The sequence below is a fragment of the Hippopotamus amphibius genome, chromosome 16 (genome assembly GCF_030028045.1).
Source record: "Hippopotamus amphibius kiboko isolate mHipAmp2 chromosome 16, mHipAmp2.hap2, whole genome shotgun sequence".
NCBI lineage: Eukaryota > Metazoa > Chordata > Mammalia > Artiodactyla > Hippopotamidae > Hippopotamus > Hippopotamus amphibius.
This window is the reverse complement of record NC_080201.1, coordinates 58,754,336-58,767,380: the sequence shown is the minus strand read 5'-3', so window position 1 is coordinate 58,767,380 and position 13,045 is coordinate 58,754,336. Positions and strand designations below refer to the sequence as shown.

The 13,045-nt window shown below is 53.2% G+C and overlaps 2 protein-coding genes across 6 annotated transcripts in view; one reads left to right on the top strand and one right to left on the bottom strand.

Annotated features, from left to right (window-relative positions):
• Window positions 1–2,447: 2,447 nt before the first annotated feature.
• ATF5 (activating transcription factor 5) lies at window positions 2,448–7,031 on the bottom strand. Of its 3 annotated transcripts, XM_057713143.1 has the most exons (4): window positions 6,839–7,026; window positions 6,390–6,524; window positions 4,760–5,056; window positions 2,448–3,883 (listed from the first exon to the last, which is right to left on the bottom strand). In XM_057713143.1, exons 3-4 carry the CDS (start codon window positions 4,935–4,937, stop codon window positions 3,180–3,182), a joined length of 882 nt encoding a protein of 293 aa, XP_057569126.1. In that variant the 5' UTR covers window positions 4,938–5,056; window positions 6,390–6,524; window positions 6,839–7,026; the 3' UTR covers window positions 2,448–3,179. The 3 variants fall into 3 exon arrangements, with proteins under 3 accessions (XP_057569126.1, XP_057569127.1, XP_057569125.1); XM_057713144.1 differs by lacking the exon at window positions 6,390–6,524 and having other exon boundaries at window positions 6,839–7,031; XM_057713142.1 differs by lacking the exon at window positions 6,839–7,026 and having other exon boundaries at window positions 6,390–6,774.
• Window positions 6,293–13,045, top strand: part of NUP62 (nucleoporin 62) — a 25,385-nt gene continuing 18,632 nt past the window's right edge. For 2 of the 3 annotated variants that reach the window (XM_057713132.1, XM_057713131.1), the window contains exon 1: window positions 6,293–6,464. The gene's annotated coding sequence lies outside the window, so the exon portion shown is untranslated. Of the gene's footprint in view, window positions 6,465–7,735; window positions 7,844–13,045 lie in introns of all 3 variants that reach the window. The other variant, XM_057713133.1, reaches the window with a different exon arrangement.

Sequence of the window (13,045 nt, the reverse complement as noted above, 5' to 3'; positions counted from 1 at the left end):
TTCAGCTCACAAAGAAAGATTATGATGGAGAAAGGGTTAGAACTCACTTCTGACTCTCTCCAAATTCCGATTTCTCTCCGCATTTGTGCTGCCTCTCAGGTCCAGCGTTGCCATCTCTGACTTCAAGATAAGGAACCTGGGCAGTTCTCATGCTTTTTGGTCTCAGGGACCCCTTTTCACTCTTAAATAAATAACAGAGACCCCAAAGAACTTTTGTTTTCATCGATTATATCTATCAATATTCATAGTCCCACGTGCCAGGATTTGAACCTGGCCAAAATCCAGATTGGGACTTGAACCTGAAACAGGAGGGAAGCTGGCAGGGCACAACCTTTGAAAGAATGTCATAGCCCAAGGACATAACATAAACCGATTAGAACCAAATGGGTCCAAGATGGCGCATGTCAACTTCCAGGCGCCATGACAGTTCCAAGGCCAACAGTGAGGATCAAAAAGTGGGTGGCGGCCCAATTCTGGAATACTCCACCTATTCATTAACCTATGAAATTACCCACCCTTACAAAAACTGACAACCCCCATACCCTGGTGCCTTTCTCACCTTCTGAGATGCCCCACACTGTCTGCTGCATGTGTTTCTCTCTAAAGAAATCTCTAAATAACCTTCTTACCTATCACTTTGTCTCTCACTGAATTCTTTCTGTGATGAGACATCAAGAACCTGAGCTTCGTTAAGCTCTGAAACCATGTGTGTGACCTCAGTTGGAAGATCTTGGGGTTTGGCAGGGTTTGAGTCCCAGCCATGTGGGGTCAAGTTCCAATCTGAGTTTTGGCTGGGTTCGAGTCCCAGCCGCATGGGTTCAAGTCCCAATCAGGGTTTTGGCCAAGTTTGAGTCCCAACCATGTGGGTTCGAGTCCCAATCTGGGTTTAGGCCAGGTTCGAGTTCCAGCATGTGGGTTCAAGTCCCAATCTGAGATGCACGGTTTCAAACCTACACACCTGGACTCAAACCCAGCCAGAACCCAGATTGGGGCTTGAAACCACGGTCTTTTAATTGAGATCACGCACCTGGTCTCAGGACTTAATGAAGCTCAGGGTCTTGAGGTTTCATTGCAGAAAGAATTCAGTGAGAGACAAAGTGATAGGTAAGAAGTGGATTTATTTAGAGAGTAACACTCCACAGACAGAATGTGAACCATCTCAGAAGGTGAGAAGCCCTGGACTTCGAGGAGCAACTAAGCCCCTACGCCACAACTGCTGAAGCCCACGCTCTGCAATGAGAAGCCACTGCGATGAAAAGCCCGTGTACTGCAATGAAGAGTAGCCCCTCCACCCCTGTTCTCCGTAGCCGGAAAAAGCCCTCGTGCAGCAACGAAGACCCAACGCAGCTGAAAATAAATAAAATTTGGAAAAAAAAAAAAAAAGGTAGAAGCCCAGAAATATGGGATAGTTAGTTTTTATGGGCTGGGTAATTTCATAGGCTAATGAGTGGGAGGATTATTCCAACTATTTCGGGGAAGGGGTGGGGATTTCCAGGAACTGGGCCACCGCCTACTTTTTGGACTTTTATGGTTAGCCTCTGAACTGTCATGGCTCTGGCGGATGTGTCATTTAGCATATGCTAATATATTACAGTGAGCGTATAATGAGGCTCAAGGACCACTGGAAGTCAAATCTTCCGCCTTCTTGGACCTAGTTGGCTCTAATGGTTTTTGTCATGTCCTATGGCTATGTCATTCTCTTAAAGATTGTGCACTGCCCCTTTCCTTCCTGTTTCAGTTTTAGCAATTAAAATTGCAAAACTTTTAAATCGAGAATACACAAACAAATATTCCATTAGCTGTCAGGGTAACGATGTCATACATCTCATAACCTCTGGAAAACTCGAGAGAGGAAGGAGAGAGGGAGGGAGGCAAATAACATCTTACGATTACTATGAAAATAGTTTTAACTTTGTAAAATACTTGAAAGTGCCTTGAGGACCCTGAGGCCCCCAGACAACACTGGGAACTGCTGGCCTAGAAGCAGCTTTTGCCTCTAGCACTTGGTACAAAAAACAGATGTAGCTGAATGTCTCTGCCATGGCTACTGGGCCACCTCCCACTTCCTCCTGACTTCCCCTGGGAAGCTTTGCTCAGACAGCTGGCTCTTCAACACAGGGTACCCCACAACTGTGCTGCAGCCACCCAGCCCCTTTTGGTGTCACCCTTTTGGGTGACAAGGACCATGCAGAGCTGGCACCTTTGGCTATTCTTTCACTGTCTACGTAAGTAATAAACAGAAGCTAAAAGTGGGTCTTGTATCTTTATCAGTTCAGTCAGTCCTGTCTTGGCCTTGACCGTGTGTCGAGTGTGTATGCTTGACCATAAGTAATACGTTATTTCCATTATTATAATTATTGTCTTTGGTCTAAGGCTGCCCTCCCCCCACTTTCTCCTCTCAAAGACAAGACGCACAACCAGAAGAAATTCTTCATTTTATTTCCACTTACAACCCCCCAGAAAGGTTCAGTCCCTGCCCTCCCTCACCTAGATGCAGCCCCTCCCCCCAACACCTTCACAAAACACTGATTTCCTCCCAGAGCTAAAATGAACACCCAGTCACCCATTTCGGCCAACTCCCCACCCCCAGGCCTGCCTGCCTGCCTCCCCATCTGCCCACATATCCACCTGCTCTGTGAACTTGGCCACCTTTTGGTTCCACCCCCAAATGTAGTTCCCCAAGGTCACTTGGCTTGTTTTGCTTGTATTCTATGGGCACGTTTCTTTAAAGCCCTCCCTGACTTAGTCTCCAGATGGCTTCCCTGTCCTCCTTTGCATTGATGTTCTGCAGCGCTTACTGGCCTCACTTCCCTGCTTGAGAGATCAGGTTTCCAAGCTCTCCCCTGCCCCCTGGATTCCCTGTAGGCCTCTGTTCCTCAGCTGTTAGTTGAAGGGTACAGATGTTGACTAAGGCCAAGCATTCCATGATTTTGGGGAGGGAGTAGTGGAGCAAATTCAGAATGGAGAGGAAAGGAGGCAAGGATAAAAGGGAGGGGAGAGAGAGAGGAGGAGGAGGAAGAGGGGGAGGGAAGAGGGGGAGGGAAGGGAGGGAGGAGAAGGGTTTGGAAGGAAGCTGGAGGCCAGGGAATGGCTGGTGACCCTCCCACCTCAGCCCCGGAAACGGAAGTGAGCCAGAGCTGAAGACCAGCGCCCCCTAGAGCCCGAAGCGCCCTGCCCGGCTAGCTGTTCCGGGTTCTCTGGCTTCGAGCCTTGTACACTTCGATGAGCAGATCCTTGACGTACTGGATCTCCCGCTCCACCGACTCAGCCCTCTCCCTCAGCTCCCGGTTCCGTGCCTCCAGACCCTGGCACTCGCCCTCCAGGGCCTCGCCCTCTGCACGCTTCCTCTGGCGGTACCTCAGAGCTGCTGACTTGTTCTGGTCTCTCTTCTTTTGCTTGCGGTCCCCTCGGGTGGCGTTGGGATTGGGGTAGGGGGCGGGGCGGGAGGGTTGAGGGGGAGCAGGAGGAGGTTGCTGGGGTGGGGGCAGGGGCGCCAATCCCGAGTCCCCCTGCCCGGCCTCACTGCGGCAGTAGATGGCCAGCAAGTCGAGGGTGTCCAGGGCAGGGGACTGGGGGAGGTCAAAGGTGGGCAGGGGGAGGGGGAGAGGGAGGGAGGGTGCTGGTGCCGGTGGCGGTGGTGGTGGTGGTGGTGGTGGTGGTGGCGGCGGCTGCGGTGGAGGTGGGGAGGATGGTGGGAGGAGTGGGGCATCAAGGAAGAAGTCTTCCATCTGCTCCAGCTCCTTCTTGAGGAGGGAGGCCATAGCTTCCAGGTCAGGTGGGGGTGGGGAAGGTGGGGGGAGGGCACCTGAGGGCAAGGGGGGCTCCAGAGGGAGGAGGGCTGTAAAGTCGACCCGCTCAGTCATCCAGTCAGAGAAGCCGTCACCTGGAGGATTGGAGAGGGACGGGAAGCGCCTTGAGTTCCTAACCCTCCACCCAACCAGGTCTCAGTCATGCCTCCCTCATTCATCCCAGTCATTGAGTAAAACCACCAACCAGCCAATTAGTCAACCAACCAATCAAGGAATCATCAAACCAGTCAACAGACCAACAGACCAGCCAACTAACCAACAATAAACCAAACATCTAACCAACCTATTAACCAATCAATCAACGAACTAGTCAACCAACCAACGGCCCAAACAACAGAACAGTCAACCAACCAGCCATTTCTTCGACCATTCCAACATCCTCTTTACTGATACCTTGCATCTGTGGTTTCTTGATTTACCCTCTGGTTTATTCGTAAACGGCAAATTAGATCACACACAAACACACCCTGTTTCATCTTTAATTACTGAAAACCCACTATGTACCAAGCATTTGGGAAACACCACTGAGTAAAATAACTCATGCCTCAGGAGCTCTGCCTGTGCTGTTCCTCCACCTGAAAAGCATTTCATGGCTCATTCCTTACTATTCTTTAGGCCTCGGCCAAAATGTTACTGACTGTGAGAGGGTTTCCTGGCTCCCCCTTCTAAACTTGTCCTGTCATTTTTAAGCTCAGCTACAAAGTGTTTCCCACTTATCCCCAAGCATCATCACTTAATTTGTCTCTTGTCTGTCTCCCCAGTAGAGTGTGAGCTCCAAGAGGGCAGGGATCACGTCAGTCTTGTTCTCAGCTGTATCCCCGTCACCTAAAACACTGTCTGACGTATTACAGATGCTCAATAAATATTTATTGAATGAATGAATTCTTCTTCCTTCTCCCCTGCCCCCCACATCCCAGCTCACCCCACCTCCATTCTTCGCCTGCCCTTACCTGCCAGGGGCTCTCCTCCCCCTGGAAGCCCGCCCTCCAGGGCTCCCCCAAGGACCTCATAGGGGCCCAGGGGGGCAGGGGCCAGGGGGAGTTTCCCATAGTCTATGAGCCAGCCCAGCCCGCTAGCTGGGAGCAGGGTCCTGTCCAGCTCCAGCCCCAGGGTCGCCAGAAGTGACATGGCTGCAGCACGGGCCCCGGGCACGGATGGCAATGGAGAAGGCTGCACCAATAGCTGGGGGTAGGCTCTGGAGCTTGTTCAGCTGGACGAAGACAGGCACCAAGGTGAAAGCGGAGGACCTACAAGGGGGACACAAAAGTGAGTGGGTCAGGGGCCAGCCTCACCTACTGCCAAGGCCACAGGGAAACCAAGCCGCACCCCCAGGGCCCCAGGATTCCCTGCCCTTTCAGAATTCTAAATCTGCCCTTTCTTTCCCCATGTCTGAGCCCCACCCACTCCCAAGGGAATTCTCTTTAGGCCCGACTTACTTTTCTCCAGAATTCCCAAGACCCGATCCTTCCACTACAGAAGCCTAATGGTCTCCCAGGGGAATTTCCTTATGTTCCCTCCCCCCTACCCCATAATATTCCCTTTCATTAAAAGAAAACTCAATCCCAGGGGAATTTTCCTCCAGCCACACCTCTTCCTCTAAAATACAACCTTTAGGCCCCACCCCCTCCCTGGAGTCTAGCTTAAATCTGTTCCCAGGGGAATTCCGCCCCCCCCCCCCGTCCCGCCCCTTCATCAATGTCATCCATTCAAATCCCACTCTTCCCTTTGAGTTCTGTGATCACCACTGTCCCTCCAAGTCCCATCCCCACGATTTATTTTAGCTCCACCCCTCCCCGACGATTTCCCATAGGCCCCGCCTCTTTCTCAGATAGAAACCCCACCCCCTAAGCTAACGGTTTTCTTAGTCCCGCCCCTTCTCACAATGGGTAAACCCCCCCCAAGCCCCACCCTCCGCGACGCCTCTTATCCTAGCTCCATCCCCTCAACGGGTCGTTTCTAAGCCCCGCCTTCTCCACTGTCAATCTAAACTAGCCCCCGCCCCAGCAGGTGCCTGAGTGAAAGGGAGGGAAGATGTGCTCTGCGCCTGAGCAAAGTGGAGGCGGGCGGATGCAGGCGTCAGGCCGAGAACAGCTCCCCACTCCCCACACGCGGCTCTCTCGCGGAGGGCTAAAGCGCATGCTCCACCGCCGAGGCGGTCCCATTGCTCCCTCAGGCCTCTGCCCTCTTGGGGCGGGGTGGGGGGGGTCAGTGCGCACGTGCGGCTGCTTACTGCCCGCCCTTTGGTGGACAGATGCGCATGAGCAATCGCTCGCAGACGGACTCATTCGGGGCGGAAGAAAAAAAAACAAAACCCGCCCTCGCTGGGAACTAGTGCGCAGGCGCAAACGCACGTGTGCGGCCTTTAAACACCAACGTTGTCTAGAAGAACGCACCCTCCCCCCATCGGGCCGAGTGCGCATGCCCGATCGCGCGAGAACGGCCGTCTTCCCTCGTCTGCGCCTGCGCGACCGTGATTCCTCAGTCTCGTCTCCCCACCCCCCCCAGGCTCGGTCGTGAGGGCCGCGAGCTTCGAAAGGGCGGGAAAGGCGGTTGGAGAGGGAGGGGCGAGCGGTTACTCACTCCATGGCTGCGCAAAGGAGAGGCGGCGGCGGCCTCGGCTGAAGAAAGAAGGCAGGAGCGGAGAGCGCAGGCGCGGTGAGCGCGGAGACTGGCCGGGGGCACAGAGGGGTCGCGGCTACAGAGCCATGGCCGGGGCTACGCGGGCGGAGGCGGCGTCGCGGTAGCGGGAGGAGAGATCGTGGTCTGAGGATGGGGAATGAGGTGGCCCCGGGGAGCGGGGACAGATATACCGGGGGTGGCGCAGCACGGCCTGCCCGGATCCTTCCGCGGCCCCGCCCCGCGCGGCCTCAACCGTGAGGCGGGCCTGGCCCCCTGCCCTCGGGGATCCCGGCCTCCGGCCCCCTCCTCCTCCCAGCCCCGGGAGTTCGGGCCTCTCCTTCCTCTAATCTAGCGATCTAGGCCCACCTTCCTCCCGACCCCGGGGCTTCCGGCCCTCCCTTCGTTCTGACCCTGGGGTGCGGCGCCCTCCTCCTTGCGCTCCGGGGTCCGGCGCTCTGCTCCCTCTGATTCTGGTGACGTGCTCCCTCCTCTTCCCTGAGACCCGCGCCAGTTCATTTCTCCTTTGTTTTCCCCCGCTTCGCGAGTTTCCGGCCAGCCACGTTGGTCTCTTCATGCTTAACTGCCGTCCCACTCTGAGAACCCTTCTTGTGGCTTAGAATCTGGCGTGAGTCACAGCGCGCTCCATTCAAATCACAGAGGCTGGCCTTGGGCAAATAACTTACGTTCTCTAGCCTCCCTGAGAGGGGGACTATCTGTAAAATGTAGAGAATAATCAGTTCCACCTGGTGGGGTGGTTTGTGAGAAATAAGTCGATGCTTGCGAAACCCAGATCCCACCTCATGCGTGTTTGTTCCGCCTCCTTTATTAGGAAGGAACTCTGGGACCCCGTGTCGCCCCTGGCAGCAGCCCCAGTCACTTGACCAGCTAACACTTGCTAATAGGTCATTCTTGCGTCTCCTTCATTCTTCCAAGGTGGTTTCCAGCCATCTCCACCCTCTCCCAGTCCAGTGATGGACGCTCAGGTCCATCTTGGTGCAGGGAGTCAGTCATCGCCCTCGCTCTTGTCTTTTCTCCATCCCCTGCCCACCTCTTTTCAGCCCTTACCCTTAGCACTCCTTTCAGGCCAGTTGGTTCATTCTTCTGTCCCTGCGCCTCACCTAGACTTCCTTTCAAACTGTCCCCTACCTCAGCTGCCCCCCCCCCCCCACTAGATCAGTCTTCCAACTCTGCCGAAAATAGGGAGATGTGTACTTCCATTGCTAAAAGAGACGGGGCTTCCTAACCATCTCCACGTGCACTGGACTCTCCACCAGCCCCAGCTGATGTGGGTCTTTCCTTTGCTGCAGAAACCCCTCCTTTTCCCACCCTGCATTCATCCACATCAGGACATTATACCTGGAGTGGAGCTTTCCATCACTTCTGTGGCACCTATGATACTGAATCAAGATCCAAAGGTGAGGGGCCCTGATCTTGAGAGTTCTCTGGGAATGAAAGCATGCAGGCTTCTTTTTTTTGCTTCCAAGTGCATGTACTCTTTTTTTTTTTTCTTCCAATTTTATTGAGATAAAATTGACACGTACCACCGTATAAGGTATGCAGCATAATGATTTGACTTACATACCTCACAAGTTGATTACCACAGTAAGTTTCGTGAATATCCATCATCTCCCACAGATACAAAACTAAAGAAATAGAAAAAATACATTTTTCCCTGTGATGAGAACGCTTAGGATTTACACTTGTAACCACTTTTATACACAGTATACTGCAGTATTAATTAGATTTACCATATAGTGTATTATATTCCTAGTACAGGCTACTTTTACATACAGAAAGTCCTCCTTGGGATCTGACCGTGTTCCCTTTGGGTACTTATTGTCCACTCTGCCAGTGTTTGAGCTCTTGCCCTATAGGGGCTATGTTATACCAAGGCAGCGTAGAGTAGCGGTTTAGAGCACAGTCTGGAGCCAGGTTGTTGAGTTCAAACCGTGACTACACCCCACTTACTAGCTTACTGGCAATTTCCCGTCTCTGTGTCTCAGTTCCCATTAACAGTACCAGAACGAAGTGTGGAGTGGAGTTAATAGAAACGTACCAATGTACCTACTTCTTAGTAGTGTTTTGAGGATTAAATGAGTTCATCCAGGTCAAGTGTGCTTAGACTAGTGCCTGGCACACAGTAGGTGCTACATAAAGGGTTTTTATTATTACTGTTTTGAAGTGGATATGTTTTATCTCCATTGCCAAGCAGTAGTGCTTTTAAAGAGCTTTTAAGTAAGAAGGAAGGACCAACATCCACTCCTCACTGTAAATATGTAAGCGATAGCAGGTGGGATTAGGGGAGACTGTTGGACAGGCTGCTGGCAGTGAAGCAACACAGTTACCCCCCAGTCTTGTCCTTCGAAAAGACCTTCTAGGTTATAACAGGTGGACTAGGTATTGTTCTTTAAATAAACTTTTTATTTTGGAATAATTGTAGATTTACAGAAAAGCTGCAAGGACAGTATAGAGTTCCATATACCCCTCATCCAGTCTCCCTCACTGTGGACATTTTGCATCACGCTGGTACATTTGTCACAGTTCAGGAACCAACATCAGTATGTTTCTGTTACCTAAACTCCACCTTGTCTTCTGGTTTCACCCATTGTTCCCTAACGTCCTTCCTTTGTTCCAGGGTCGCCTCCAGGATGCCGTGTTACATAGTCGTTGCGTCTCTTTAGCCACCTCCTGTCTGCCAAGGCTTTTTTAGACTTTCCTTCTCTCTCATGACCTTGACAGTTGTGAAGAGTGCAGATTGGATATTCTATGGAATGTCCCTCCATTTGGTTTTGTCTCATAGATGGGGATTATGGGGTTTTGAGAGGATGGCCAGGTAGGATATTTTTTAATAACTGGGAATGAACATAGTATGGGAGTCTTGCTGCCAGGAGATGGCGGCGTTTGCTGACTGAGAAGACCCTGGTCCCCCTGTCCCAGCCCCTTGTGCCTTTTTCTCTCTCCAGCTGTTTGGTTGAGTTCTGGTGCCAATTATGCCACCTACGCGGCCTGACTCAGTCCTGCAGAGTGGGTGCCAGCGTGCACACTGAGCTCCCTAGCCCTTCCTGGCGTATTTGAATTTATGGGCTATAGGTCAGTAGTGCCTGTGAGCCTGGGTCTTAGCACCCTGAGCCGTCTCCTTATGCCCACCCCTGGACCCATTGCCCGTCCATGACTCAGATGCCTCAGTCTCCCCCAGCTCCACAAAGTCCTCTGGGGTCCAGCTTACCCCAGGCCCTTAAACTCCTGGGCTGGGGCTGGAGCATGGGTGGGGCTGCTAGGGACTCTTTTTCAGTGCGGAGGAGCCAGGCTTGGGGAGTGAGGAGGCAATTGCAGGCAGGTTGCATCACCCTGGCTCTTTGATGGGGAGGGGGAGTAGGGGGATTCTCTGGGGGCCCCCTGCACATCTGGCGGTGGCTCTTGGTTAGTGGAGCCCTGAAGCCCTGGATTGGAGAGAGGCCCCAGCGCAGCAAGGAAGGGAGTTGGGGAAGGGGAGGGAGAGCAGCCTGTGTAGGACCCTGAGAATCAGGCTCAGTGCCAAGAACTGCCAGGAACGGGCTCAGATCACAGAGGCTGACCTGTTCTGCTTGCAAGGGGCAAGGTGTTGTGTACAGTCACACTGCTGATTAGAGCCCGGGCCTCTGCCGTACAGTTTCCAAGGCAGTGCAGGTCCCAGGGAGAACCTGTTCCCTCTCAGATGTGTGGAGTCCCTGACCCCTGGCTCAGGACATAGCCTGCTGGGAGGCCACCAAGCCTGGACCTTCACCTCGGGTCTGCTGCTGCTCACAATTGCCAAATTCTATTGATTGCAGCCTGCCCCTTCCCAGCCCCCTTGCCTCAGAGGAGACCCTCCTCACCTATCCTATTGCAGAACCTGAACTGGTCTCCCAGTCAAAGTGACAGCCTGGCGTGATAGAAGAGGCACCGAGTATCTATCAGATGGACCCAGGTTTCCATCCTGAGCCCACACCACCTAGTCCTGGCTGAGGGTGCAGACGAGGTCCTTACTCTGCCTGGGCCTTAGCTGCCTCCTAAAAAATGGCTCAAATGCCTTCTCGGCCTTTTGGCTAAGATCAAATGAAAAGTGGCTCAGAGCATTGACTCTGGAGCCAGCCTGCTAGGTTCACATCCCAACGCCACTTCTTATTTGACCCTCGGCAGGTGACATCTCTCAGACTCGGTTTCCTCATCCGTAAAGTGAGGATAAGATGCTCCACCTCATAGGATTGTTGTGAGGACTAAATAGGTAAATGTATGTAAAATTCCTCGAACTGGGCCTGCCTAATTATGAGCATTAATTATTTTTCTCTAAGGCTTGGGTGCTGAGAGGATTATGTGAAAAGATGTAGGTAAAACCCAGCACTTGCTAGGAACTGAAGGTCAACCCATGTTTGTTTCTCTTCCTATTCCTATCCCACTTTGTTCTGCTTTCGGAGCTGCCTCGAAGGCAGACGTCTGTGTATGTGACTGTTTCCCTGAGTACTTAGAGGGTAAGTCAGGACCCTCCTTATTCCCGAGAATTATTCCTCACAGCCCCCAGCCCTGTGCTACATCCTCACTGGGCAGCTGGACATCTATTCTTTTTTTTTTTTTTTTTTTTTTGGCCATGACACGTGGCATGCAGGGATCTCAGTTCCCCGACCAGGGATCATACCTATGCCCCCTGCAATGGAAGCATGGAGTCCCAACCACTGGACCACCAGGGAAGTCCCGCATCAATTTATTTTTAAATGAGCTGCTCAGGTACAGAGACTGGGGAATTCAATCCTGTGGCCCCTGAAGAGGCACTAGGGCAGGTTCTGGGTCATGCAGGCTGGGAGGTCAGGGGTTGGGGGTGGGCGTCTTGGCAAACAAGGGCAGGGAGGCCAAGGCCAGTTCAGCTGGGGAAAGGGCAGTGCAGGGGCCAGGCGCACAAAGCATGGGTCTGCCGCGTGGCCCAGCGGCTCAGAGTCCCTTCCCTCCCCTCGCTCCTGCTGCATCTCCCTCAGCAGAGGCAGCCACAGCTCTCAGAGCCTGGCGAAGCCGCACACTGCTGCTCCAGCATCCTCAATGGTCATCATCTGTATTCAGTTCTGGAGACCAGAGATCTAAAACGGTTCCTTCTTGAGGCTCTAGGGGGGGAATCCGCTTCCTGGCTTTTCCCAGCTTCGAGCGGCTGTGTCATTCCTTGGCTCATGACCCCTTCCTTGAATCACTTCTCCCTCTGCTCCCATTGTTATGTCCCCTATCTCCTCCTTTGATCTTCTTGCTTCCCCCTTTTAAAGACCCTCGTGTGCATTAGGGCACACCCCAATAATCCAGGATAGTGTCTCCCTCTCAAGATCCTTAATTTAACCACATCTGTAAAGTCCCTTTTGCTATATAGAGTAACATATTCACGGGTTCTAAGGACTAGGATGTGGACCTCTTTGGGAGCCATTATCCATCCTACCACACCTCCCCTCTGGGAGCCTCAGCTTCCTCATCTGGGAGGTAAAGGCTAGCACCGGCCTCATATGCCCACAGGGACTGGACAGGGCAAACTGAAGGTAACTGATAGTATAGCATCTTGGAGTTCAGGACACATCACTTATTACCAGCTTGTGGCCGTCAGCGAAGTGCCGCACCCCCACGTGCTGCATGAGTAGAGCAGGGACTGTAGCAGAGGGCAGTGGTAAGGACCAGAGGTAGTGTGTGAAGAGGTGGTGCCCGGCTCCTCCATCAAGCTGTCCCTGCAGGTGCGGGTGCTGCTCAGGGTCGCCCGTGTGCCGGGCAGCAGTGCTGGCCTGGCGGCGCAGGGCTTCAGGTTTTACAGAAGTAAGAGATCCAGACTTTTCCTTCCGAGAGATCCAAGTTTTAAAAGGTTGGTGAGTCACTCAGAGAAACCCCAACAAACCACGAGAATGGATAGGCTGGGACTGAGGGCCCTCCCTGACCTTTGCGGGCAGTGATTCCCACCCCCTCCCAACCTCAAATCCATCATCTTCTGCCCAGAGCAGAGAAAGAGAGGAACCGAGAACTCCTTAGTGCAGGGCCACACACACACCACCCCCTGCCGGACTGACCCAGATTGAAAGGGTGCCGGCCTCACTCAGACTCTGCCCAGTCTGTGTACAGTTGGGGAGGGCAGGGTTTATGGGGAGCAGGGAAGGGGGTCTCCAGGGAATCATCTGGGAAGGTTGGGTGCCCGCTGAAGGGGCGCTGGTGTCCTTCATCAGGCATCTGTGGGAGGAGGTGTCAGAGAGGACTTCTAGGGCTGGGCTGAGTTAGGTGACAGGGGAAGGTTCAGGGAAACTGGATTTTGCTCTGGATCAGATGCTGGCAGGGAGCAGAGGCAAGTCCGTGACCAGGGTCCTGTATCAGTGGAGCCGATGCTGTGCTTAGTTGAGAAGCAGCTGTCAGCTCTGAGCCCGGAGGGTGACATTTGGTCATTTTTGTGCTTTGGACAGTGTTTGTGTTTTTGTTTTGTGTTGAGACGTGTCGAGATCCATCGCAGTCAGGGCGGCCTCGCCTGCTGTGTTCTGTGAGGTTGTTTATGCCCAGCAGGAGAGCACCAGGGCCGGCCGTCAGGGCTGCTCTTCCTTTTCTCACTGCAAACCTGCTCCTCCTGCCTGATGGGGGGTGGGAGGTGGAGGGCGGCT